Source organism: Aspergillus alliaceus, assembly GCF_009176365.1.
Source record: "Aspergillus alliaceus strain CBS 536.65 unplaced genomic scaffold BDW43scaffold_7, whole genome shotgun sequence".
In the NCBI taxonomy this organism is placed as follows: Eukaryota; Fungi; Ascomycota; class Eurotiomycetes; order Eurotiales; family Aspergillaceae; genus Aspergillus; species Aspergillus alliaceus.
Genome location: NW_022474690.1, coordinates 963,672 through 988,086, shown reverse-complemented (window position 1 = coordinate 988,086; position 24,415 = coordinate 963,672). Strand labels below are relative to the sequence as shown.

The 24,415-nt window shown below is 49.5% G+C and overlaps 10 protein-coding genes across 10 annotated transcripts; 4 read left to right on the top strand and 6 right to left on the bottom strand.

The window, feature by feature from the left end:
• Positions 1–624: 624 nt before the first annotated feature.
• Positions 625–1,094, bottom strand: BDW43DRAFT_308072 (uncharacterized protein; the record flags this gene model as incomplete). Its single annotated transcript, XM_032046395.1, has 3 exons — positions 625–707; positions 770–1,001; positions 1,065–1,094. The coding sequence occupies 3 exons, from the start codon at positions 1,092–1,094 to the stop codon at positions 625–627; spliced, it is 345 nt and encodes a 114-aa protein (XP_031903900.1).
• A 1,632-nt stretch (positions 1,095–2,726) lies between these two features.
• On the top strand, positions 2,727–4,143 carry BDW43DRAFT_266805 (uncharacterized protein). Its single transcript, XM_032040913.1, has 2 exons — positions 2,727–3,206; positions 3,276–4,143. The coding sequence occupies exons 1-2, from the start codon at positions 3,107–3,109 to the stop codon at positions 3,950–3,952; spliced, it is 777 nt and encodes a 258-aa protein (XP_031903899.1). The 5' UTR covers positions 2,727–3,106; the 3' UTR covers positions 3,953–4,143.
• A 548-nt stretch (positions 4,144–4,691) lies between these two features.
• Positions 4,692–6,091, top strand: BDW43DRAFT_266801 (uncharacterized protein). The gene has a single exon (XM_032040912.1). It carries the CDS (start codon positions 4,883–4,885, stop codon positions 6,074–6,076), a length of 1,194 nt encoding a protein of 397 aa, XP_031903898.1. The 5' UTR covers positions 4,692–4,882; the 3' UTR covers positions 6,077–6,091.
• Positions 6,092–6,850: 759 nt separating this feature from the next.
• BDW43DRAFT_298031 (argininosuccinate lyase ARG4) lies at positions 6,851–8,384 on the top strand (the record flags this gene model as incomplete). The annotated part of the gene is made up of 3 exons (XM_032044495.1): positions 6,851–6,905; positions 6,980–7,810; positions 7,876–8,384. 3 exons carry the CDS (start codon positions 6,851–6,853, stop codon positions 8,382–8,384), a joined length of 1,395 nt encoding a protein of 464 aa, XP_031903897.1.
• A 681-nt stretch (positions 8,385–9,065) lies between these two features.
• BDW43DRAFT_229836 (uncharacterized protein) lies at positions 9,066–11,075 on the bottom strand. The gene has a single exon (XM_032039514.1). The coding sequence runs from the start codon at positions 10,982–10,984 to the stop codon at positions 9,746–9,748; it is 1,239 nt and encodes a 412-aa protein (XP_031903896.1). The 5' UTR covers positions 10,985–11,075; the 3' UTR covers positions 9,066–9,745.
• A 1,024-nt stretch (positions 11,076–12,099) lies between these two features.
• BDW43DRAFT_298030 (succinate dehydrogenase [ubiquinone] flavoprotein subunit) lies at positions 12,100–14,359 on the bottom strand (the record flags this gene model as incomplete). Its single annotated transcript, XM_032044494.1, has 6 exons — positions 12,100–12,319; positions 12,378–13,766; positions 13,825–13,988; positions 14,045–14,118; positions 14,180–14,234; positions 14,318–14,359. 6 exons carry the CDS (start codon positions 14,357–14,359, stop codon positions 12,100–12,102), a joined length of 1,944 nt encoding a protein of 647 aa, XP_031903895.1.
• Positions 14,360–14,512: 153 nt separating this feature from the next.
• On the bottom strand, positions 14,513–16,740 carry rpt1 (proteasome regulatory particle base subunit RPT1). Its single transcript, XM_032040911.1, has 4 exons — positions 16,488–16,740; positions 16,300–16,414; positions 16,022–16,251; positions 14,513–15,970 (listed from the first exon to the last, which is right to left on the bottom strand). Exons 1-4 carry the CDS (start codon positions 16,580–16,582, stop codon positions 15,091–15,093), a joined length of 1,320 nt encoding a protein of 439 aa, XP_031903894.1. The 5' UTR covers positions 16,583–16,740; the 3' UTR covers positions 14,513–15,090.
• A 25-nt stretch (positions 16,741–16,765) lies between these two features.
• BDW43DRAFT_266787 (chaperonin-containing T-complex subunit CCT4) lies at positions 16,766–18,994 on the top strand. Its single transcript, XM_032040910.1, has 7 exons — positions 16,766–16,983; positions 17,043–17,094; positions 17,147–17,169; positions 17,225–17,254; positions 17,309–17,338; positions 17,386–17,958; positions 18,015–18,994. The coding sequence occupies exons 1-7, from the start codon at positions 16,936–16,938 to the stop codon at positions 18,864–18,866; spliced, it is 1,608 nt and encodes a 535-aa protein (XP_031903893.1). The 5' UTR covers positions 16,766–16,935; the 3' UTR covers positions 18,867–18,994.
• A 137-nt stretch (positions 18,995–19,131) lies between these two features.
• Positions 19,132–21,806, bottom strand: BDW43DRAFT_266783 (uncharacterized protein). Its single transcript, XM_032040909.1, has 2 exons — positions 21,066–21,806; positions 19,132–20,914 (listed from the first exon to the last, which is right to left on the bottom strand). Exons 1-2 carry the CDS (start codon positions 21,196–21,198, stop codon positions 19,695–19,697), a joined length of 1,353 nt encoding a protein of 450 aa, XP_031903892.1. The 5' UTR covers positions 21,199–21,806; the 3' UTR covers positions 19,132–19,694.
• A 437-nt stretch (positions 21,807–22,243) lies between these two features.
• On the bottom strand, positions 22,244–24,407 carry BDW43DRAFT_266780 (putative nucleolin protein Nsr1; the record flags this gene model as incomplete). The annotated part of the gene is made up of 4 exons (XM_032040908.1): positions 23,957–24,407; positions 23,185–23,893; positions 22,850–23,133; positions 22,244–22,799 (listed from the first exon to the last, which is right to left on the bottom strand). Coding segments are annotated over exons 2-4 (1,542 nt in total), but the record flags the coding sequence as incomplete, so codon positions are not given.
• Positions 24,408–24,415: the final 8 nt, after the last annotated feature.

Below are 24,415 nucleotides of genomic sequence, written 5' to 3'. Positions count from 1 at the left end.
GAGTAGAGGGAGGAGCTTTGATATCTTCTTTTGATTAGATTGGGTTTAGGGTGGGTGAGTTTAATGGTTTAATGGTTTGGTTTTTTGAGTTTTGACATTTGGGTTCAATCGATCGTCGGGAGCATGCTTTGGGTTGGGGTTGAGGGCTTTTCTTTGTTTTTCTTTTCTTTTTTTTTTCAACTTTCTATTGATTAGGGATGGAAGTGGTAATGTTGTCATGGATAGGATTGGATTGGATTTGATCAGGCCATTCTGACCCTGTGACATGATAAGTAATGGTGTGATAATAGTAAGAAATCAAGTGACGGTGCCTTTGTTTCGCCCTTGCGTATGCTTGCCCAACGAACGCCTTGCTAATCTAAACTGTCCGAAATAGAAGGAAAACAGATGAACCCGAGACTGACAATAGAAAAAAAAAATAGAGAGTGAGAGTTCCAAGATCCTCAGCGATCTTTAGCATGCTTTCAAAATCACAAATGAAACATTAGACGGGAGGGTATTCGCTTGCTGCGGCTTAACATAAAAAAAGGGATAAAGCTAATGCAAGTAGAAGAATTCCAGTTGATCGTCGATGCAGTAGAGATAAGCGAAATGAAACGTAAGAGATGCCTCTTCGAGACGAGTTCAAGCCGCTCTCTGGCGTCGGCGCAATTCATCTCGGCTGAGAAGGCGCCGTATGCGAGAGACGAATCTGGAGGCTGTGGAGTCTGCAGTTCATCATCGTTAGCATAAATGACAGGTAAGATTTGATGAAGGAAAAGAGACTCACCGCTGTTGTACCTGCATGAGGTATACTTCGAAGAAGTCTCCGAAGGCGGCCGTGATGAAGCTTCGGCCCAATAACTGATGTCTTGATATCCAGAGAAGTTCTTGGCTTTGGACCATGGGATTTCCTCAGATTGTAGTTGAAGAGCCACGACATGTGGATAGAGATCTCCTAATGGGTAGAGAAGTTCTTCTGATGAACGCTCTTCTTGTCTTATATCCAGGCTTTGACTCCTCTGTTGCGCAGTTGGTTAGTTACTACTTCCATTCACCATGGGAAAGAGGTAGGTTGGACTCACGTAAGGCTCGTAGTTGGTCTTGTAGCACATCTTGAAAGTTTAGAAGAAGGGAAGAACGATTGCAAGTGGTTGTGGAAAGTTCAATGATAGGCAGTGGTAGTCAGAGGGAATGGGGTGATCTTTTTATCTTTCGGTATGGATCTTGATCTTGGGATATTCAGAGCTTTTTTAACTTTTGGGATGAGTGTGATGGGTGATCGAGAAGTCTTGAAGTCTTTATAACGAGCATGACAATCGTGGAGGTCGTCAGCCACACAGTGACCTGGGTGGGGACTTGGGAACGCATGGCATGGAGACAGACATGGCTATTTCCATTTGCCCATTTTCTTTTTTTTTCCCTGATTAGCGCCATCTAAGATCCTGATTTAGTGTGACAATGGGTCAGATTAAGGAAGAATGATTTGATTTTAGAAACAGAAAGATTAAAGTCATGATCTCATCATGAGGTACAGTTCACGAGACAGCTAATTAAAACGACCCACCTAATGGTGGGAAACCCAATCATGTCGAACTCATTTTCGCAATCTATTACTCCGTCAGTCGTAGTGTTTTTTAGGAATGCTTAGCCGACCTCGTATATCCTGGTATGTGCGTGTGACGGTCCAGTCACAGCTCTCGGGCGCATTCGGTCGACCCACCCGTCAGGCACGCAGACAGAGAGTCAGACTCTGTAACTGAGTCAAAAGACTCAAAGAGTACAGTCCCTGAACATCTTAAAAGCACATCGGTCAAATCACTATCCTCTTTCCCGTTAGTCATTCTATTTAGTCACCCAATAGCTGTAGTACACTAACCAGGTTAGCCTTATTTGACACCCGAATCTCAATCACCATCTGGACTGATCGACAGGCCAACATACCCCATTCTGCGACTCAGTTCGCTCTCCCTTGCGTCCAGCAAGGTCATGTTCACCCTCACCACGTTGTACAAGAGACTGTCCCTGATCAATAGGCATCGGGATCGAGTCAATGATACTCAGGGAGTACCCACGCGCAACAACCCTTGTGTTACCCATCATGACAAACCTAGACACCATGTGTGTTGGTGACACGACTTGAAGCAACTCCTAACCGCTGCAGCACTATGCCAGCAGGGGAGCTGTCACATCTGCTGCGGCATCGACTATTGACTCGAGTAAAAGAGGCCCGTTTCGCTCGATACCTTTTTGGGTAGGAGCGTTGGCCAGTATTCCCATTCGACGGTACCTGGCGTCGTATGCGTAGAGTCTTCATTGTCAACTGTCAATGTCATTCGTAACGACACCCTAGTAACCATTGCCTGGGCTAGCTGAGGAGGCTGCTGAACATTGTTAGTGAGCCTACAAGGATCACCCATCACTAGTAGGAAAAGTTTTCCAAATCCTACTCCTTAGTATCGTCGGGGTTTCCAGGTCCCCGGGTCCAGAGGGACTAAAGAATCAATAGTCTAGCGAGAACTAATCACAAACCGCAATGATTCCATTGATCCGCTTACCACATGGGGCAGGACCATCGAGACTACACAGCAGGGTTGGGATGTTGGTGAGGCCTTAGCGTCTTAGGGGGACCCCATCGGGTCAACTAGCAGTGCACAGCCACGCGTAAACCCAACTGAGCCACGTACTAGGGCTGAAGTGGCTTGATGTCTGTGGCTAGAGATATGTGTGGCTTGACCCATTTTTCCAATAGCACGATGGGGGATAGCATCAGATCTTCAATATGAGCTCCACTCGACCAAGGCTAAAGCTTATGAGGCCCATATTCATACCACGGATGAACCATTCTGGATCTTCCTTACTCTATTCTTTCCAATTTCACCGACTTTGTCCTTCGGAGTGCCCGTGCTTCTCCCGTTGGCCGACATGGACGATCCATCTTCCCAAGGGACGTAAAGAAACATAAATTCTACCGTTCCCACACTCCGATTCTCCTTTACACATCTCCCAATCCAAAAGTTAATTATATTGTTTCATTGAATTTGCTTCCAAACACATTTCAAGTCTCTCTCGCCTTGCACTCTAGACTTGTACCACTTGCCATACATGCTCAAAGTTAACCGTAACAATGGACGTTCAGGGCTCTGGAAGAGAATACTGGGAAAGTTCACCATGTATGGACATGCACGAGTCCTCTCCTCTCGCATCCATAGCTTATCGTCCTGCTAGTAAGAAACTCCCCAATGGCTTACGCGACTCTCATGAAGGCATTTCTCTAAGCCCCAGTCCTATGGCAGAATCGACCGGTTTGGACACTGAGTACAATGGACATGGGCAACCTCCCGCTGTCTGTGTCTCCGACAGCCCCCTAGGATGTGATATGAGGCCGAATCAGGGAATACTTACTCCCGTCGAGGAACCCCCTGTGGATACGGAATTCTCTCAGGTGGATCTCAACGAATGGTACCCTCGGTACTGGGCTTGCATGCAATACTTCCTCGACCAAGGACAACACTCATCTAATGTGCAGTCGTTAGCTGCTTTCGTCAACATCCGGCTTCCATACCAGCGATTTTCTACGCCAGTCACTCGATTTTCAATGCCCCAACCCATGAACCCTGGTGTGGAAGAAGCCCAGAATGGCCCTTCACTTGTACCGTTGAGGCCTTTTATCCGACGTCTCATCGTGACTGGGTATGATACCCCATCAGTTTTGCAAGCATTTTTCGGCAACGATTGGCAAGCTGGAGTCGGGTGTGTTTGGAAACAGGAACGAATTAATTACTTGTTTACTGCCAAGAGTGGAGGGTGGGCATCGACCAAAGCGGCATATGACATTCTTCCGGATGAGCAGGCTCCATTTCTTCAGCCCCTTCGTGAGGCTACTGAGGAGGAGCTACGGATCGCCGAGTCACGGTGGAGTGAATGGCTAGCAATGGAAGATTGGATGGTGGGACCGCGTAGCCCATGGTGACTGGGTCTGATGAAGCGACGAGCTATGAACTTGATGATATTTGTCACTCTTTTACTGCTTTCTTTTGTTATTCCATCATATTTCCCTCTGTCTATCTTTTTTATTTATTTTTTATTTTTTTAAGGGTTGTTTACAGGTCTAAAATTCGGACTTATATTTAGCGTGTCAATTTAATTTAATTTAGATTGATTACATCTTACTCCATACACAGTGCTACCCTTAGCGCCGCTTCGGGTCCTGAAACCTTAGGATCCTACATAGATGATGGGTGTGAATAAAATTTTGAAAAAGTGACCTGTCATATGCGTCAACCTGCATGGAAGGCTTTCTAGATTGTTCTCAGCATGAATCCAATTCTCGGAGGTCGCGACACATGGCCAAGAACACGTGCATTAGCGCTTCTGAAGAGTTTTCTACAATATCTTTATTTTTATCATCCGTGATTTAAGGAATAAATCAATCTTACTATGGTTGAGTTAACATTTGGCATGTCATAGGGATGCATAATTTCTCGGGAAGTGTCCAATTGACATTTTCAAGAAGCCGGCTAATCTGAGGATTAAAGTAGCGGTACGAGGCCGAGTGCGCACCGCCACAGGTCGGCCTCTCCGACTCTTGACGGGAGCTCCGCAACCGCGCTTTACCTCCTTTGGCATGGATTCCTGTCATTAACTTAGGCTGGCATGACAAAAACTCGGCCCTGAACTATACCATTTGAGGTAAAATCACGACATGCGCGGGTTGACTCATGTCCTTCGCGCAATCCGCTTATAATGCCATTTATATCCATTCTCCAGATCAAGGGGTACTCTGGTATGAACATTGACTGGTTGAAGCATAGTTCTAACCCCTAATCCTACAAGCCTATCGCCTCGCCCGGAATTACATTTCCCTAAGGCTACTAATATCTCCACTGTCATATCCACTTTGATGGGTTCCCCAAGGCCTTCCTCGGCGTTTCATATCGTCACAAATGATCCGCACGCACTCGTTCCTTTACTAAAGTCTCAGCTTCCTCATTCGATTCCGTTGCTACGGCGCCTCCAGCATGGTCTAGCGTATCCTTCATCGACTGCCAAGATTCTGACTACCTTCTCAGGGGCAGATGCGCCAATCTCTCCGTGGCTGGCTGCTTATGTGGATCTCTTCGCTGGTCGCGAGACCCAGATTGTAATCTACTCAAGCCTCGAAGCCCATGCGACGTCCCCTGTCATTGACGGGGATTTTATCTCGACTCTACGTGCTTCACAGGAGTCTCTAGAGCAGGCTCGTGCGCAACTATTGGCTCTACTATCGCATGTCAAGACACATATGTTACCTGAGTACCTGTCATCTATCAAAGGCTTCGGGTCCTCCCCTATACCCAACAAACTGGGTCTGGATCCCGCATCCAAACACTCGGGTTTGATCCCACCCCCACCCCCTGGAGCTTTCCTAATTGGCAATCTACATACGGGACTATTTTCCTTACTGAAAGCCTCGGGAGAGTACACATCTCCGGATCCTGTTCCAGGGCTTCGGATCCACCGCTACGATTATCCACCATACGTCAAGTATCTATTTAGGGGACAAAATTTCGTAAAAGATAGCTCTGACAGCACTGACAGTTCTCCGGCTCCGCTTCCAGATGGCTTTCGCTTCGCGAATAAACAGGGCCTAGTCGGCGTCCTGCCGCATCAATACGACCTGATACGGTTTCGTACCAGTATTCCACGCTCTCGTGAAACTTTAGCCAAGCTCCCTGGAGTGACTATTTACTCCGATCGGGAGATCCAGCTGCGACCACACTTGCCTGACAACTCGGGCGCTGCTGAGTCAGATGATCAGCCTCCACCCGGCGAAATGCCCATTGCCTGGGCCTTTTTGGGTATTGACGGCGGTTTAGCAACCTTGCACGTTGAACCGGAGTATCGGGGTCAGGGGCTCGCGTTATATGTCGCTAAGGAGGCTATGCGCCGCGGGATGGCCGAGGGTGGCATCTGGCGGGACGGCGGAGAGGAGGATGAGGTTTGGGTGCACACCAATGTATTGGAAAGCAATCTCGCTAGTCGGCGGGTAATGGAGAAACTAGGAGGTGAGATTGGATGGACTTGTACCTGGACTGTGGTGGAATATGGTATATAGATTATGTTTTTGTACACAGTATTAGACCTCTACCTGAACTATTTATGTTGATAGATTGTATATCACGTCTATGGTAGGTCTATTGTGTGAGACAGTATCAATATATGTTGGTTATAAAGATGTACAAGATTTTTTCTAACAGCAGACTGGTGTTTCGATCTATTTCGTTGGGTTACTAGATAGCTGAGATCTGATGGCAATACTATGTGGTAGAAAGATATATAAAGACGTTATTCAATTTTACCACTACTTCCCTGGACTACTGCAAGATCCAAACTACCATTCACCCATATCCCTTTGAATATGCATTCTCCGTAACAGAAATATTACGCAGAGGTTTAGTTTCCATATGTATCTTTTCTTCGCTCTTTTTCAAATAGAAAATAAACAAATCAAAGTAGAATAAAAAGAAGCCAGTAGTGGTCGCTATAAAGAGATAAAGGCTCTTACTTGAGAGGCTTAAGACTAGCTTGGAGGCGATAAATTTCGATTTTACTATTTCTGATAAATTTTCAATAGCCACCAACTTCTCTTCAAAGGTGTTAGTTGTATATGCGAAGAATGACTCAAGAGAGGCTTCTATGGTGGATTCTCCAGTTAATTTCCTGTTGGGGACTAGGATCACCTAATTTGGACTAGCTCCCCGATGTCGCTCCCCGTCATGAATCATTGGATGAATCATCGCCTAAAGAATTCCCGAGATAAAGACCCCTTCCATCAACTTGCAACCCTCTTTCTTTCAATATTCCAATTTCCTGCTATTCAAGATACAAAATGAGCGGTCCCAAGGCTGTCGCTGAGAATATGCTCTGGGGAGGTCGATTTACCCGTTAGTACTTCCCTCTCCCACTCAATTGTCCCCCTCATTCCCGGTTCGGAATACTAATGCCTAGTGTCATTCAGAGGGCCTCGACCCCCTCATGGTTCAATACAACCAGTCTCTGCCCTATGACCGCATTTTCTGGAAGCAAGACATTGCCGGATCAATTGCCTTTGCTCGGGCCAATGTTAAGACCGGTATCCTTACTGAGCATGAGTTCTCCGAGATCGAGCGCGGCTTCAAGCAGATCGCCGAGGAATGGAGCTCCAATACATTCGTCGTTAAGGAGAACGACGAGGACATTCATACCGCTAATGAGCGTCGACTATCGGAAATCGTTGGCAAGGAGATTGGAGGCAAGCTGCACACTGGTCGGTCCCGTAACGAACAAGTTGCGACTGACATGCGTCTGTGGCTGAGGGACGAGCTCCGCAGGCTGGACAGCATCTTGTGCGACCTCATCAAGGTCTCGATATCTCGTGCAGAGAGCGAGCTTGACTACCTCATGCCTGGTTACACCCATTTGCAGAAGGCTCAGCCCGTCCGATGGAGTCACTGGGTCCTGTCTCATGCCACGGCTTTCGCTAGCGAGCTCCAACGTTTGCGTGAAGTCACCAAGCGTGTCAACCGCAGCCCCCTTGGCACCGGTGCCCTGGCAGGAAACCCATTCAACATTGACCGTGAGGCAATGGCCAAGGAGCTGGGCTTCGATGGTCTGTTGTACAACTCGATGAACACGGTCGCCGACCGTGACTTTGCCATGGAGACTATGCAGTGGGGTAGCTCATTTATGCTCAAGATCTCTCGCTGGGCCGAGGATCTGATCATCTATAGCAGCTTGGAATTTGGATTTGTCCGTTTGTCCGACGCTTATTCAACTGGTTCTTCGTTGATGCCTCAGAAGAAAAACGCAGGTGTGTTTACTACTCCTTTCCATGAGTGTTATTTACATGAAGTGACCATTAACAAAAAATATCAGACAGCCTGGAGCTTCTGCGTGGAAAGGCCGGTCGAGCCTTTGGCCAAATGGCCGGTCTGATGGTTACTATCAAGGGCCTTCCGACCACCTACAACAAAGACCTACAGGAGAGCATCGAACCTCTCCTTGATCACATCAAGACTGTTAGCGACAGCATCCAGATCGCAACCGGTGTGCTCTCGACCCTCACCGTCATTCCCGAAAAGATGACCGCCGCTTTGGCGCCTGAAATGCTCGCCACTGAAATTGCCGACTACCTGGTTCGCAAGGGTGTTCCTTTCCGTGAGGGTCATCACATCTCTGGTCGCGTTGTTGCCCTAGCGGAACAGACCAACATCCCCATGGATACGCTCTCCCTCGAGCATCTGAAGACCGTCGATGTACGATTTGACGAAGATGTGCGCACTTGTCTGGACTACGAGCGTGCAGTTGAACTGAAGGATGCTATCGGCGGCACCAGTCGGCGGGCTGTCTTGGAGCAGACTTCTGTCCTTAGGAGTCTGCTGTGAGTGTCCCTCTATTTTCAATTTCGGGTTATCGGACAAAAGTAAATAAGTGATATCTGAGTTATGAGATACATATTTTAATATATAACATTTGGATTGCACTTGGACTCGGGTCCCTTCTCTCTCGCATTAGTGAAGGGCCTACAGTATTCTTCGGATGACGCTGTTCATTGTGGACCCATATCTGAAGCAACTCTGGGTCTTGGATATTCAAGTCAGACCAGATGCCCTCTTAAAGGCAAGAATCTGGGTTTGCCGATGAGTCTATTTGGATTAGAAACCCCTGTATCTCAGTCGAGGCAGTCGCCTTTACCCCATAGTTCAGCCCATCCTTTCACACAGTCGCCGCCTTCATGTTGAGCGAGGAAATTTCACAACTGGCTCAAGGCTGTCCAGCATTCTGCTCGATGTAGCGGCAACCTTTCTCTTGTCGGAGACAGAAGCAGCGTCGGCAAACGATTGAACTCACAGAATATTTCCAAAACCCTGCACTCTGCTCCTGTAGTCGGAGGCCCAGATAAATGCACTCCTGTATCTGCAGACTGCAAGATTCAGACACGTCACCAGCTCTCCAGTTGGAAAACACAACCTTACATTTTTGCTCTTTGCCAGACTTATCATCGGAAGCGATCCATTTTTAAATGGGCCGTAGCACTTTTTCAGGACGCGTCGACTTAATAAATCAACCACAACAGCAAACTATACCAAGGTCTCCACTTACGAATATCGGTAGCTCGTACACATTCAAGCCTGATGGTTGGTGGTCAGGGACTTCGTTCCTGTCTTGATGATATATCTTCCGCAACGCCGAAGGGCTTTGTGCAGTAAAGACGCCTAATTGGAGTAACTCGTGTGTTTTGAATCAACCGCCGCAAAGATCAGTCACTGCCAGCACTGCTTTTCGTCTCTATTTGCAAAGAAACAGGGGTTGAACTGGCTCCCTATATTCTACTTAGGCTTTGCGACTGCTATGGCTATGATATATTGACAATCGCTTGTGGAATTGGCTATAGTGTCCGGTTCACACGCAAAACTGGGTATTAGCTATCTCTATTACGTTTTTGCTGTTTCCCATGAACGGCATATACCAAATGAAAGAAATGCTTATGATATCATAAATACACGCCGATATGAACCTTGCAAAGCTGAGCACACCAGGTAAAGAATAACATGCCGTGACCATACATACGTAAGAGAAAGAACGAATAGGAGAAAGCAAAAGGCAAAAGGCTCCCATTCCAAGATCATCCGCCCTTCAGCAGCGAGATCGTCAAATCATTATACTCATTCATTATTATTACTATTATCTGGCCCTCTTGGGAGGGCCTTCTCCTTCGTGCTTGTCCAACCTAGCCTCGTCGGGCCTATCCTTCCCACTCCGGTCGATGAGCCGAGAACATTGACCTCCTTGCAGTTTCGTAATCCATGAAGCCCATGGCATGACTACTGAGCGTGCCATGGCCGGAGGAAGATTCCGGCAAAGAAGCGTCAAAGTTCGCAGTCAAGACTACGCCATCAGCGGTGATGACGGGCGGCGGGCTTGTGCAAGTCGAGTCTAACTGTCCCTGGGGCGATGCGGGCAGCGTAAGAGGTTGTTGACGTTGGCGAGGAGGAACGTTTATTAACTCCCTGCAGGGTTGAGCTGCCAGTTCGACGCACCCTGGGTTTGAACGTCCCAGTGATAATATCGATTGATTTGAGGACGGTCTTTGCTGCTGTGGGACGTTTATTAGCTCCCTGGTGGGCGGGGATGCTAGTTCGGCTCGTGGTCGGTGCACGCCCGTGTCGCTGAGCTCGGATGTTGATGCATTTGAGCAACTGAATGGCGCGTACGGGCTCGGAGGGTAGAGGTGGTACGCGTTTAATTCTGCTGCGGTGGATGTAGGTGAGGTTGGGGTGGTTCCGTTGGTGGAATAGTCAGTTGGCGTGAGAAGGGAGCTGACTTCAGCTTTTTCCTTTTTCAATGGCGCTGATAGAGAAAAGGTCATTTGCCGCACGCCGTATAGATTGGAGAAGTTAAGAAGTCTTGATGGCATACTATGTATTTCTTGTTCTGTAGTCATCCGGTCATTCTGTGGTGGCTTGGTATCGATTTCAAATGGCCCCTCCTTGTCATCATCAGTGAGAGGAGTGTGCCATCGGAGAAGAGTGAATCGCCTTACACGCTTCTTGCGCCTGCGATAGGCAAAAATCAGAACCATAATAAGCAGTATGAGGAATACGATGGCCCCTATAACACCTCCGACAATGGGTCCAATGGGGGTTCCTTTGCTGCCTTCCGCCTCGGAACCCACGTTGTCGGCAGCGCTCGTATCGATACTGGTGGTGGAGGCAGCCGTGGTTCCATGAAGATTAGTTGTATCCGGGCGACCAGTCGTAGTTACATTACTCGCAACCGTAGATAGTGTGGAAGATCCGGACGTCGTGAGAGTCACGGTTCGTACCATAGTATACGAGCTAGTATGCTTGGTTGTTGTTGACTTATCATCATCATCGTCCGGGCAGACACCACCGGAAGCGCATGGATCTACCGAACAGCATCCTTGGAAAGGGCCTTGAGAGCAAACATACCACTGTTTCTGGCCTGAGCATGAACGGCTCATCACGAAGATTGATTAGCGATCATATAAACAGGTGATATATGATAGAAAGGTTTTGGGATCTCAAAAGAGCATCTGAGTGATCGAACGAAATGGGGGAATTCCCAAGGCGGATTAGGCGACCCTGCATGGCAAGGGGACTGAGAGCCTATTATTTAGTCCCTGAGTAGGAAAAGAGATGAGCCCTAAAAGCACTGTCGCTCAATGTGTACTAGTATGTCCACACTATCTAGACCAAGAAGGCTAGACGGTATGCGTGGTGGGTAGGATTCTGCGCCTTTGTTTGCTACACGACTTGACAGCCCGATGTGGTCCAATGCGATAATCATTGAAGAGGGTCTCAGCATACATGTGGTCGTCAGCGAGCCCCGATTCAAGACGTAGTCGTCGGTACCCTTTTGGGGTGTTTTGGAGCGCCTGATGTGATGACTCTTAGTCTAATAATATGTCCTGAAACGGACAAACAGAAAATCAATCAGTGTGTCCGCTTGTAAGGGTCCTTAAAGACCCTGTTTCACCGCGACTTCAGCCTGGCGAGAACGGTGCTTTTTTGCGCATCTGGGGGAGATGCCTTCTCAGTGCGTTGGCTCTATACTAGATATGGTTGTGGCTGTATTCTCAGTTCTTTGTTAGGTTTGCCCATGCGTCCACCGGTCGGACAAGATCCTAGTAGACATAATCATTCCATGACAAGTGACCAGCCAATCAAATGATAACCCAGCCGTGTTGTTAGGAATCGACGTAGTCAAGATCAAATGGCAAAAACCTAAATCCCGCTAGCTTCAGAAGTCACGGTTTTGAACCAGCCCTAAATAACCAGTTAGGCACTGGAAGGAAAATTAGGACAATGTCCAAGTCATCTAAAACATCCATTACCCAGTCCAAAAGAGGGCTTTGCAACACAAAAGAAAACTCCAATTGTATGATCGGTAATAAAGGGCTATAAAATAACAATACAACGTGAGTACACCGAACTCATCGCCTGGGAAAATGGATATACACATATAAACACACTGGAAATAAACACTGCCAGATTTTCGTGACGCTATTTTTCCTCCACTCAAAACACCCGTTTCTCTAAACATGCCTCTTCATCGGATCACACGGGTGCAACGCGCTTAGTAGACACGCTTGAAGGGGGGCACGGGCTTGCACTCCTTCTCGTCCAAGGTGTTGTGCTCGACAGCGCGGTAGCCCAGGTCGATCTTGCCGTGGGGGTTCTTCTGCCATGTGAGGGTGTGCTTCATCCAGTTCTCGTCGTCACGTTCGGGGAAGTCTTCACGGGCGTGGGCACCACGAGACTCCTTGCGGTTAGCGGCGGCGACAGCGGTTTGAGTACTATATTATCCGTGGTCAGCTATAGTGTCTTTTAAGGGTTCATCAGGTTGATACATACGCGCAAGTCAACAAATTACGGAGTTCAAGTGTTTCAACGAGATCAGAGTTCCAGATCATGCTGCGGTCCTTGGTACCAACTTGGTCGTACCACTGGTCAATCTCGGTGACCTTGGCGACACCCTCATCCAAACTCTCCTGGGTACGGAAGACGCTGACATCAGTTTGCATGGCCTTCTGCATGGCGTTACGGATTTCGAACGTCGACTTGGGACCGTCGGCAGTACGAGCGAAGTCGAGGTCCTTGATGGACTCAGCACCGGCATCGGAGCTCAGTTCGCGGTGAGGCTTGCCGGGGGAGGCAATGTCGCGGACACGGTGGGAGACAGCACGCCCGAAGACAACCAGATCCAGGAGGGAGTTGGCACCAAGGCGGTTAGCACCATGAACGGACACACAAGCGGCTTCACCGCAGGCGTACAGACCAGGAACAACCTTGTCATTACCGCTCTCATCCTGGGTCAGGACTTCACCAGTGTACTTGGTGGGGATACCACCCATGTTGTAGTGGACGGTAGGCAAGACGGGAATAGGTTGCTTGGTGACGTCGACGCCAGCGAAAATGGAGGCGGTCTCGGAGATACCGGGTAGACGCTCGTGCAGGAGCTGAGGAGGTAAGTGGCTGAGCTGGAGGTAGATGTGATCCTTCTCAGGACCAACACCACGGCCCTCGCGAATCTCCAGGGTCATAGAACGAGAAACGACATCACGAGAGGCGAGATCCTTAGCGGTAGGAGCATAACGCTCCATGAAACGCTCACCCTCGGAGTTGAGCAGGTAACCACCCTCACCACGAGATCCTTCGGTGATCAGACATCCAGCGCCGTAGATACCAGTGGGGTGGAACTGGACGAATTCGAGATCCTGGTTGGGAAGACCGGCACGGGCGACCATGGCCATACCGTCACCGGTGCAAGTATGGGCGGAAGTGCAGCTGAAGTAGGCACGTCCGTATCCACCAGTGGCCAGAACGGTGTGGTGGGCCTTAAAACGGTGCAGGGTACCATCCTCCTGGTTGTAGGCAATGATACCGCGGCACTCACCATCCTCCATCAGCAAGTCCAGGGCAAAGTATTCAATGAAGTAGTTGGTGTTGTGGCGCAGGGACTGTCCATAGAGAGTGTGAAGGAGAGCATGACCAGTACGATCAGCGGCAGCACAGCAACGGTAAGCCTGGCCGCCCTTTCCGTATTCCTTGGACTGACCACCGAAGGCACGCTGGTAGATACGGCCGTCCTCGGTACGGGAGAATGGGCAACCGTAACCCTCGAGCTCACGAACACTAGCAGGAGCTTCTCTGGTCATGTAGTGAATGGCATCCTGGTCTCCGAGCCAGTCAGAGCCCTTCACGGTATCGTACATGTGCCATCTCCAGTCATCCGCGTGCATGCTGTATTGCATAGAATTAGCAAAACTGCTATTGATATGCTGAACAAGGGGTGACCTACTTTCCAAGAGCAGCGTTGATACCACCCTGGGCAGCAACAGTGTGACTTCTTGTGGGGAAGAGCTTCGAGACACAGGCAGTGTTGAAACCGGCTTCCGCCAGACCGAAGGCGGCACGCAGACCAGCACCTCCAGCACCGACGACGACAGCATCGTACTCGTGATCCTGTCGAAAGTCAGAACCCGGCATCGGCTTATCATAGCTCTGCTATATAAACTTACAATGATGGGGTATTTTTGAGAGATAAAGCCATTGGCTTCCTTAGCGCGCAATGGTTGGTTGCCAAAAATCCGGGCTTGCGGAGGGACGTGTTAGTAAATGAAGGTACAGACAGTTTCGCGGCCTTCAATGCGTACCTGCAGACCGGGACGAGGAGAAATTGCGTCTCTGATCCCTAAGGGCACGGGAAATCTGCGCAATCTGCCATGTCAGTATTGTAAACAGAGGGGGCTCATTGCGCCGAAGGGTCTTGTAAGGACCGTCGGCTAACTGACCTTGGATGCGGGAGCTAGGCTCCGCAAGCTCAGGGAGCTCATGATGACGGATCAAAAGAAAAGAAACACTTTCCTAATGAGCCGAAGAAAGGGGTGAATTAAGAAGGGGGGAGGGGGCCGGAAGAAGCAGCACGATAGGGAGAGGAGAGTCTTGAAGTCAACGGTGTGGTGGTGCTCGCAAAGCTGCACTTTTGGATCGCCGGTTCTGCTGGGCCGAATTCCTGGCTGACATAAGTCTTTTCTCACTTGCCGACGGGGAGGACCGGGGCCGAGACCGCCAATGAGAGGTCTCGTAGTGGTAATCACCTCGGGCGGCCGGCACCGTCTGATTGGCCGAGTATCTCAAGGCACGTGGCCGGTCTTCTTTTAACCCGGCCAGCAGCGAAGAATTCCGGAGACAGACGGTAAAACGGGCTGTATATGAGATGGCATGAATTGCGAGCCTTGAGAATCCAACATGCATTTCGAATCGATATAGCCAGAGTCCTTACGGGATTCTGCTTCTTGTATATCAGATTGAGCCACTACAGTATTAGAACAAGACAATGTCGGCCATGTCTTGCTGAAATAATCTATTACCCGTCATAGTCATGTGATATTTCGCTCAAGGTAATAGACGTCAGCATTCATATTCTGAAAATTCGAATACAGGTATATGCGAATTCCTACTATGAGAACCTTCGTAGAATAGAATCACTAGCTAAAATTGGTCATACACATCCATTCAACCATGCAATGTAACCCCAAGAATTAGAGGAAAGGGAAACGTTTATCTAATTATACTGCATGTATGTCGCTGTCGAGTTGAACTTCAGGTTGCCCTTGATCACCTTGTCCACCGCGGCCAAAAAGTCCTTCTCCGTGGCAACCTTTCGGCGTGCCCGGATGGCAAACATACCGGCTTCTGTTGCAACACTTCGGAGCTCAGCCCCCGTAGCATTCGGGCACAGACGAGATATTAACTCCCACCGAATGTCCCGCTCTACCGACATACTCTTGGCGTGAATCCGGAGGATATTCGCACGGCCTTCTACATCCGGAAGCGAGAATTCGATCTTGCGGTCAATTCGTCCAGGACGCATCAGGGCAGGATCTAGCGTCGACGGCCGGTTTGTTGCGAACATGACCTTGATATTGCCACGAGCATCGAATCCATCGAGTTGAGTGATCAGTTCAAGCATAGTACGTTGCACTTCGTTGTCACCGCCAGCTCCGTCATCAAAACGAGCACCACCAACGGCATCGATTTCATCGAAGAAGATGATACACGCCTTCTTCGTCCGCGCCATTTCGAAAAGCTCTCGAACCATCCGGGCACCTTCACCAACATACTTCTGAACCAGCTCACTACCAATGACACGAATGAAAGTAGCGTCGGTTCGGTTGGCGACAGCTCGAGCGCAAAGGGTCTTACCAGTACCGGGAGGTCCGTACAAAAGTGCACCCTTTGGTGGGTCGATACCGAGGTTGACAAAGCGCTCTGGGGAAAGAAGAGGCATCTCGACGACTTCTCGCAGCTTTTCGATCTGTTCTTTGCATCCACCAACATCTCCATATGTCACATCGGGCTTATCTTCAACAGTCATCATTGTCACACTGGGATCGATCTTAGGAGGCAAAGGCAACATAATCTGGTACTTATTCCGGTCGACACTAGAGAGAGGGTTAGAAGGACGATGGGTAGTCGAAAGCATATGAACTTACCCAACCCGCATGCCTTCCTCAATATCCGTCGGACTCACGCGCTCTCCTAGGTTGACAACGAACTTGGCGATCTGCTTCACATTGATGACATATTTACTCTTGTCCGAGTCCTTCTCATCTTGGATAATCTTCGTACAGCGGGCCACCTGCAACGGTTGCTCTTCTGCCATGCGTTGCCGATCTGCGGCAACATCCCAAAGGTGCGGAGGTGCAAGACCGGTGTCGGATTCCTATACATGTCAGGTTCGTTCAATACCGGTATAGCTAGGGCAAAGTACCTTGACACCGATCTTCTCATTTACGCTTGCTTGCTTGTCTTTGATCTGCTTCTCGAGTCTCTTTAAGGCGTTCGCGTAGGGAGCGGCGCCATATGTTTTCAATACTGCAATATCACTAGAAGTACAAGTTAGTCATCTATCCCCGGGACGCATGGACCTATCTAGATGCGATCATCTTGAGTACGTACTCATCTGTGAGAGGTGTAATCTTCTTCTCCGGCTCTTCATCATCGGCGAAGGTCTTTCGGTACTTCTCCCAGTTCTCTCCCGTGGCGCTAGGCATGGTGAGAGGTGGCTGTGAGACGATAAGACAACAAACAACAGCGGTGTATCAAGTCGAGCGACTAGGGGAAGGTAGTCTAAAGTTGGCGGTATACGTATAGATAGCGTAGATGGATAAAAAAAATGGGGGATGGATGAGAGATGGGAGCTTGATTGAGAAGGAGTGAGAGAGTGAAGTAATGAGCTGCGGCGGTCGGTTCGAGCTGTTGGCGCTAGTGGTGCCAAGCCCAACACCAGCACAAGAAATTCCCAGAGCCGCCTCCACGGTCTGGATCTCCCTCGTCACAGTTACCCCCCCATCTCGACTCTTATCTTTAGTTCCTCTACGGTTCGGTATAAGAGACTACCTTCAAAATGGCTACGGCAGTCTCCCAGGGGGCCGCTGGCAACAACACGTTCAAGGTGCGTCGGTTTCACTGAGAGAATTACTTGGCGTGGGACGGGTGCTAATAGTCGGACAGGACAAGGAGAAGCCTATGGCAGTCCGGACGTCCAACATTCTGGCAGCTAGAGGTATTTATCATCGTGTGAAAGACTGTGGAGTATAGTGCTGACCTGCGAACAGCCGTCGCTGATGCCATCAGAACGGTATGGACGTCACCGCAAGACGCATCCCAAAATGAGGGGCTAACATACCATCTAGTCTTTGGGACCCAGAGGAATGGATAAAATGGTAGGTCTTTCAGTACACATCACTCTAGTTCATAGATGGCTAATACGGCTGTAGATCCAAACACCCAAGGGCAACACCATTATCGTACGAATCCTACTTCCAAACTTATAAATCGCTGCTAACCCCCGCAGACCAACGATGGAAATACTATGTTGAGGGATATGAGCGTTATGCACCCCGCAGCCCGCATGCTCGTTGACCTGAGTGCCGCTCAGGATGTTGAGGCTGGAGATGGAACGACATCGGTTGTTGTTATCGCAGGAAGCTTGTTGGGTGCCGCTGAGCGTCTGTTGTCCAAGGGTATCCACCCCACCGTCATCTCTGAGTCGTTCCAAAGAGCTGCAGCCGCAGCTGTCGAGATCCTTCACAATATGTCCCGTCCTATCAGCCTTCTGGACCGTTCCACTCTCCTCCAGGCGGCCTCTACCTCTCTTTCATCGAAAATCGTGGCGCAGCACTCTGGCCTCCTTGGTCCCATGGCAGTTGATTCGGTGATGAAGATCGTGGATCCTAAGACTGCTGAGAACGTTGATCTCAGGAATATTCGGATAGTCAAGAAGGTTGGCGGTACAATTGAAGACAGTGAGATGGTTGACGGTTTGGTGTTGAACCAGCCCGTTATTAAGAGCAGTGGAGGTCCCACAAGAATCGAGAAGGCCCGGATAGGCTTAATTCAGTTCCAGCTCAGCCCGCCCAAACCTGATGTAGGTTGCTGTTCTTCAATTGCCCTATTTGCATTGCTGACGAAGATGAAACGCAGATGGAAAACCAGATTGTTGTGAACGACTACCGTCAAATGGATAAGATTCTGAAGGAAGAGCGTCAGTACCTACTTAACATGGTTAAGAAAATCCAGAAGACGAAGTGCAATGTCCTTCTCATTCAAAAATCCATCCTCCGTGACGCTGTGAACGACCTTTCTCTTCACTTCCTCTCTCGCCTGAAGATCCTTGCCGTAAAGGACATCGAGCGTGACGAGGTTGAGTTCCTGTGCAAGAGTCTCGGCTGCAAGCCCGTTGCCAACGTCGAATCGTTCACCGAGGACAAGCTTGGCACTGCAGACCTTGTGGAGGAAGTCCAGGCCTCTGGTGCCCGGTATGTGAAGATCACCGGCATTAAGTCTGCTCCTACCACCAACCAAACCGTGTCTATTGTCGCTCGCGGTGCTAACAACCTCATCCTGGATGAGGCGGAGCGTTCTCTCCACGACGCTCTCTGTGTAATCCGTTGCCTAGTCAAGAAGCGTGCCCTCATCGCTGGTGGTGGAGCTCCTGAAATCGAAGTTGCCCATACACTCGCAAAGCGCGCTCGTGAGCTCACTGGCACAGAGGCCATCTGCTGGAAGGCCTTTGCGGAGGCAATGGAAGTCATTCCCAACACGCTGGCTGAAAACGCCGGTCTCAACTCGATCAAGGTGGTTACGGACCTGCGCCACCGCCACGCCCAAGGCCAGCACAACGCCGGTGTGAGCATCCGCAGCGGTGGTGTGAAGGACGACATAACCGAGGAGAACATCCTCCAACCTCTCCTGGTGAGCACTAGCGCGATCGAACTCGCAGCCGAGACCGTTAAGATGATCATGAGAATTGACGACATTGCCTTGTCGAGGTAATTTACGGCGGGGATAAATTGAAGGCGGGGATAAATTGAAAAATGGAATAAATGTATAGAAAAGGGTAGTGGTTGTATCATGACCAGTAATTCTTCCAAATTCAGATGGCTATTCAAGCTACGTACCTACTTAGCTGATTCCCGGGAATCATAATAAGCCTTACAAGTGCAGCTCGTGCTTATGTTGACAGCTCTATCGCACATTACATCTACATCATAGCCAACTTTTCAACACTACAGGACATATCTTGTCAATTGAGGATATACTTCAAAGAGACCTCATCTCATCGTTGATCTACCATGTTTATCTGAAAGCGCGGGAATTGTGATTTCCTGTCACACCAGGAAAAGATTTGACCCAAAGCCTTATGTGACACGAGAACTATAGACGTATAGCAAACTGCATTCATAACTAGCCACCATTATGTCCAAATGTAAGTAAGAGAAGGGGTATAGATTCCAGGGTGCATCCAGAACATATAATGTAGCAACCGTAACGCCATAAAAGACCAAAAACTATACCTAAGGTAATAAGAACAGCACGGCCAGGAATTCTTCCTCCAAGACATCCCCAGACAGCCCATACATCATTTGGAAGTAGTCGAAAACGATTGGTGTGCAAAACAACTCCTAAAGAAATCAAGGAAAGTATAGTATATGGATCCCAAAAAGATAGCAGAGAAGAAATAAATGATGGGGAAAGAAAGGAACTGACAGATCCGAAGTCTTCGTCACATCATGTCACTGTCAAATCTTAACAAACGCCATTTTGGCTCATAAATGCCTTTTAGACCCATCCAGTTGATCTGTTGCTTTAGTACTGAGCTGTTCATGCAATAACTCCTGACCCAGCGGCCCCAGAGCCCCATCGGAAACGCTTCAGCCCTCCTTTGATGGCTTCCTGGCCACAAGCCGCGGACGTTCTGCCACCAGAAAAGTTCCCATCGCCTATGACTGACCCTACCCCAGCGCCTGCTTCCATCCTTCCGACCTCACGACCAATCACATATCCTGCCGAGAAGCTAATTGCAGAAAAGAGAACTACGACGCCAGCGCTGATTACCCACGTCATAATCGTAGGACTAGCTGCTGAGTCCGCCGTGCTTGCTCGACGGCCTTTCCTATAAGCCGAAGCGTGGTGTTCTTTCGGGGAGCTAGACCGCCGCTTCACCCTCGGAGTAGAAGGTGTGGGGCGTGGTGAATAAGGAGCCACAGGTGGTCGCCTAGGGGAGTTGTTCTCGGTAGCCGATGCGGGAACTTCTCCAGTGATCTCCTCCCCCATTGCGACTGACTCTGATACCAGTCGAAAAGACGCTGGCTGTGCTCGCGATTGTCCCGATGGTGAAGAGGGTTGCGGATCCGATTTCGGTAGACCTCGTGCAGCGGCGGCACAGGACAGAAGAGTAGAGAGACTGGAACGGAGGGCTGCATCATGGTCTGCCTGGTAAGACGGGGAAATCATATTGTAAGGACTATGCTGTTGTGACTGCCTGCGAGTTGTTCTTATACTGGCTTGTGAATTTCGTCGGATAGCTGTTTGACGACTGCAGTTTGACACTTCACTATCCTGGGGACGGTGTCTCTCGACTGGCCTTGTCCAGGCGGGATCCCGGGATGATGGCGGATGGGAGAAGACGTTTGGCTGTGGGACGAATGGGGACGAGCTTATTCGCATCCCTAGTGCTGTCGATGCATCATCCTCGTCACTCGAGGGAATATCAGATATTGACGGAGGTTCAGCGCGAGACTGTAGTGGATTTCCAAGCGACCGTCTAGGCATGTCCTCATTGGAGCTAGTCATAACGCGGTCTGATTCACTTTCACTTTCCTCATACTCGTCTTGGCTACTGCTCTGTTCACGGGATGAGTAGTCCACCTGTGCCGTTGTGACGGCAGCCAGGTGTCGTAGACGCCGTCGCCGACTACGGTGATGATATGCTCCCGGTCCATTTTGCTCGACCCGCAGACCGGTGGTGATGATGTCGTCATTTGTTGCAATGGAGGAAAGGGACGAGGAGGAGGGCTGAGAGGCGACCTCGATCCATGAATCTATATAATACTGGAGTGAGTACATCTTGATACGAGAAGGGCGGTATCTAACGGGAGGGGTGTAACTCTATGCATGCTATACGCGCAGGGAGGTTGTAGGAGAGGGGACACAGGACGAAGGCAGATATTTGTTGCAGAATGGGATACTCACCTTCGGATCTCGTGGGTGCGACACCAGATGGAGAACGTGACTGGAAGGGATTCTGATGACGGGCGTCTCGTGTCGCTCGTCGAGGCTCATCAGATTGCACCTGACCTAGCAGGTCATAGTGGTTTGGTTGCATAGTTGTTGTATACTTGATCTTGATTGTGAGAAGTATAAAGAAGTAGAGAGGTTGAAATGGTTGAAGTAGGTCTTAAAGATCTAATAAGGTCGAAGGAGGGGTGCTGTCGATCAATCCCGCTCAATCAGACCACCAGTGGCCGCAGGGGAACCGTCCGAAGCGGTCAACTATCAGGAAGGGGGTGAAGGCAAGTGGGGGTGGGGAATGAGTTTATTGCTCGCGATTATCTTATCAGAAGCAGAGACCACATCAAGATCAATCAAGATAATAGAAAAGTAAGAGAGATATCCAACCACGACCTTGACAGCGGCAAAGTCAAGGTGGTTGGTTGAGATGAAGGATGATGGGGAACGAGTAGAAGAAAGAGGTATGAAATAGAAGTTGGACGAGGGAAGGATACCTAATGATGTCGATGCACAGCTGACTTGGGGGTTGATTAAGTTCAAATCAGCAGATCAGCACAAGAACCACTCACAGTTCACCCGACATCGGCAGAGGACCAAACAATAGTACTCTTGAAGAGTCAAAGAAGAATAAAAGGGAAAGAGAAAAAGAAAATCAAAGAAAACGAGAGATAGAAAAGCAAGGGAAAAAAGAAAAAAAAAAAGGAAAAAAAGGAAAAATATAGAAGACACTGAGGACGACAATTGAACAATCCCAGAAATAAAAGGCACTTACCGTTCAATCAATTAAATGGACTGTTTCCCAAGACGGAGAACCTGTCCTTGCAGACTCTACTAAATAGTAAGTATAGAAGCAGGATCAAAGCACATTCCTATCAAATCGAGAACGATCATTCATTATTTCATTCTATCCAATTAGAATAAAAAGCTAAATCCACAAAAACTTTTCGAGTATTCAAAGCAAGTCAGCAGAAACAACCCGTACGTAATCATACAAATGATCCCGACTCCTGTTTAATGAGAATCAAGCAGACAACGGTTCGTCAAGGTATCGTGTGAAATTAGAAGGTGACCTTGGTACCCTTATACTCGGGGATGCCACCACGAGCCTTGTTAGGGGCACCACCACCACGTCCGCCAAAGCCGCCACGGCCGCGGCCACCACCACGGCCACCACCGCCGCGACCACCAAAGCCACCACCACCGCGGCTGCCGAAGCCGCCACGGCCACGACCACCACCACCGCCGCCGCCGTTGTTGGCACGGGGAGTGCTGTAATCCAGGCGGATCGAACGGCCATCGATCTCGGCACCGTTCAGCTCGTTGAAGGCGTTACGGGCCTCATCAACCGACGCAAACTGGACGTATCCGAAGCCCTTGGGACGGCCCGACTCAGGATCGGTCGGCAGACGGATGCCCAAGATGCTTCCCTTCTCACCGAACACCTCGTGCAGGGAATCCTCATTGGCACTGAAGGGGATGTTACCGACGAAGAGGGTGTCGCTCTCAGGGCTAGCCTGATCACCGAAAGAACGGGCACGAGCCTGAGCCCGGTCCTGGAAACCACCCTGTTCCCTGTTTGCGGGACGACCGGTAGCATAGTCAAGGTTGATCTTACGACCGTCAATCTCGGTGTCCTTCTTAGCCTCGTAAGCCTTGGCGGCGTCGGCGGCGTTGACGAACTCAACATAACCAAATCTGGAAAAGTCAGTACAGCATTGCAGACGGTTCAGTTAGAGATTACTCACCCACGAGAGCGGCCAGTGTCGCGCTCGGTCATGATACGCGCAGAGAGCTCACCAAACTCCTCGAACTCACTCTGGAGCCAGGCCTCATCAACGTTCCAGGAGAGGTTGCCAACGAAGAGATTGCTGGAGGCGCCGGCAGCAGGCTCTTCAGTCTTGGCCTTCTTGGGGGTGGTAGAGGGTTCCTCGTCAGCCTTGCGCTTCTTGGAGTCCTTGGCACTATCTTCGGACTCAGACTCGGAATCGGAAGAATCGGAAGAGTCCGAGTCGGAGGATTCAGAAGATTCCTAGAACCATTAGCATTTGCAGTCAAATAAGGAGACAGTGAAACCACATACCTTCTTAGCCTTCTTAGGAGCCTCGTCTTCGCTGTCAGACTCGGAGTCAGACGAATCGCTGTCGCTAGATTCCTTGACAGCCTTCTTAGGAGCCGCCTCCTCCTCGGAGTCAGACTCAGATTCGGAAGACTCAGAAGACTCAGCGGCCTTCTTCACCTCCTTCTTCACCTCCTTCTTAGCGGGCTTCTCATCCTCAGACTCGGACTCCGACGAATCGGAAGATTCCGAGGAAGAGTCCTTCGCCTTCTTGGATTCCTTCTTAGGCTCAGCCTTCTGCTTCTTAGCGGGTTTCTCCTCCTCACTCTCGCTGCTGGAAGCATCTTCCATCTCTTCATCGCTGTCAGAGCCAGAGCCAGAGTCAGAGTCAGAGTCAGAGGAAGATTCCGAAGAGGACTTGGCAGCCTTCTTGTCGGCCTTCTTCACCTCCTTCTTGGCAGGCTTCTCCTCCTCGCTCTCGCTCTCACTGCTGGAGCTGGAAGACTCCATCTCCTCATCGCTGTCAGACTCGGAGCTGCTGCTGGGAGTAGGCTCCTTCTTCTTGCGCTTAGACTTGTCTCCCTTGGAGGCAACCTCACGAGCAATCTGCTTACTCTTGCTCTTGGGAGACTGGGAAGCCTTAGTGACACCAGCGTCCTTGACCTTGCTCAAGGTCTTGTCAACGGCCTTCTCACCCTTCTTGGTAACGGACTTAGTCTTGGACATTTTGAATCTGGTGGCACCGACGTGTTAGTGGACAGGAAGGAACGGTCCGAGAGGAGAAAATAGAACGAACCAAGATATTGTAGACTCTCAAGTAGAAGTTAAAGTAAAAAAGAGTTTTTAACAATCGAACCCACTAATGTGCGGCAAATCGTATAATCCCTCAATCACCCGATTTAAAAAATATTCTCAGATACCCACAGGTAACCCACAATGACAATGTTCAAGCCCACAAGAGACGGACAGGAAATACGCAACTTTGTGATACGAAACCCACGAGAGTAACCCACAGATCCCACAAGGTAGATTGCAATATGCCACAGCCCACAGCCCTCAGTGTATTAAGCCCACGAGATGTCAGTTGATGAATACAGAACAGTCACTTGGTAGCAAATACTACTAAGTGAAAGGTATGGGGATGAGAAAGGTGAATGGGGGAGGAATGAAACAGAAAACAAAGAAGTAGGTGAAGATAGAGGGAGATGAAGAAAAGAAAATTTCAAAAGCTGGAGCTCCAGATAAGATGTGGACC

What these genes read in the sequence shown, in the direction of transcription:
- BDW43DRAFT_266783 (XM_032040909.1), bottom strand. Translation starts at nt 21,198, where the DNA reads ATGCAACCAAACCACTATGACCTGCTAGGTCAGGTGCAATCTGATGAG. An exon ending in CGCACCCACGAGATCCGAAG is followed by an intron (nt 20,915 to 21,065) that starts GTGAGTATCCCA and finishes AGTATTATATAG; the next exon opens with ATTCATGGATCGAGGTCGCC.
- rpt1 (XM_032040911.1), bottom strand. Translation starts at nt 16,582, where the DNA reads ATGCCTAGCGCCACGGGAGAGAACTGGGAGAAGTACCGAAAGACCTTC. An exon ending in ATTACACCTCTCACAGATGA is followed by an intron (nt 16,415 to 16,487) that starts GTACGTACTCAA and finishes TTGTACTTCTAG; the next exon opens with TGATATTGCAGTATTGAAAA. An exon ending in GAGGAAGGCATGCGGGTTGG is followed by an intron (nt 15,971 to 16,021) that starts GTAAGTTCATAT and finishes CCCTCTCTCTAG; the next exon opens with TGTCGACCGGAATAAGTACC.
- BDW43DRAFT_266805 (XM_032040913.1), top strand. Translation starts at nt 3,107, where the DNA reads ATGGACGTTCAGGGCTCTGGAAGAGAATACTGGGAAAGTTCACCATGT. An exon ending in CATAGCTTATCGTCCTGCTA is followed by an intron (nt 3,207 to 3,275) that starts GTAAGAAACTCC and finishes GTCCTATGGCAG; the next exon opens with AATCGACCGGTTTGGACACT.
- BDW43DRAFT_266801 (XM_032040912.1), top strand. Translation starts at nt 4,883, where the DNA reads ATGGGTTCCCCAAGGCCTTCCTCGGCGTTTCATATCGTCACAAATGAT.
- BDW43DRAFT_266787 (XM_032040910.1), top strand. Translation starts at nt 16,936, where the DNA reads ATGGCTACGGCAGTCTCCCAGGGGGCCGCTGGCAACAACACGTTCAAG. An exon ending in CTGGCAACAACACGTTCAAG is followed by an intron (nt 16,984 to 17,042) that starts GTGCGTCGGTTT and finishes ATAGTCGGACAG; the next exon opens with GACAAGGAGAAGCCTATGGC. An exon ending in TCGCTGATGCCATCAGAACG is followed by an intron (nt 17,170 to 17,224) that starts GTATGGACGTCA and finishes CATACCATCTAG; the next exon opens with TCTTTGGGACCCAGAGGAAT.
- BDW43DRAFT_229836 (XM_032039514.1), bottom strand. Translation starts at nt 10,984, where the DNA reads ATGAGCCGTTCATGCTCAGGCCAGAAACAGTGGTATGTTTGCTCTCAA.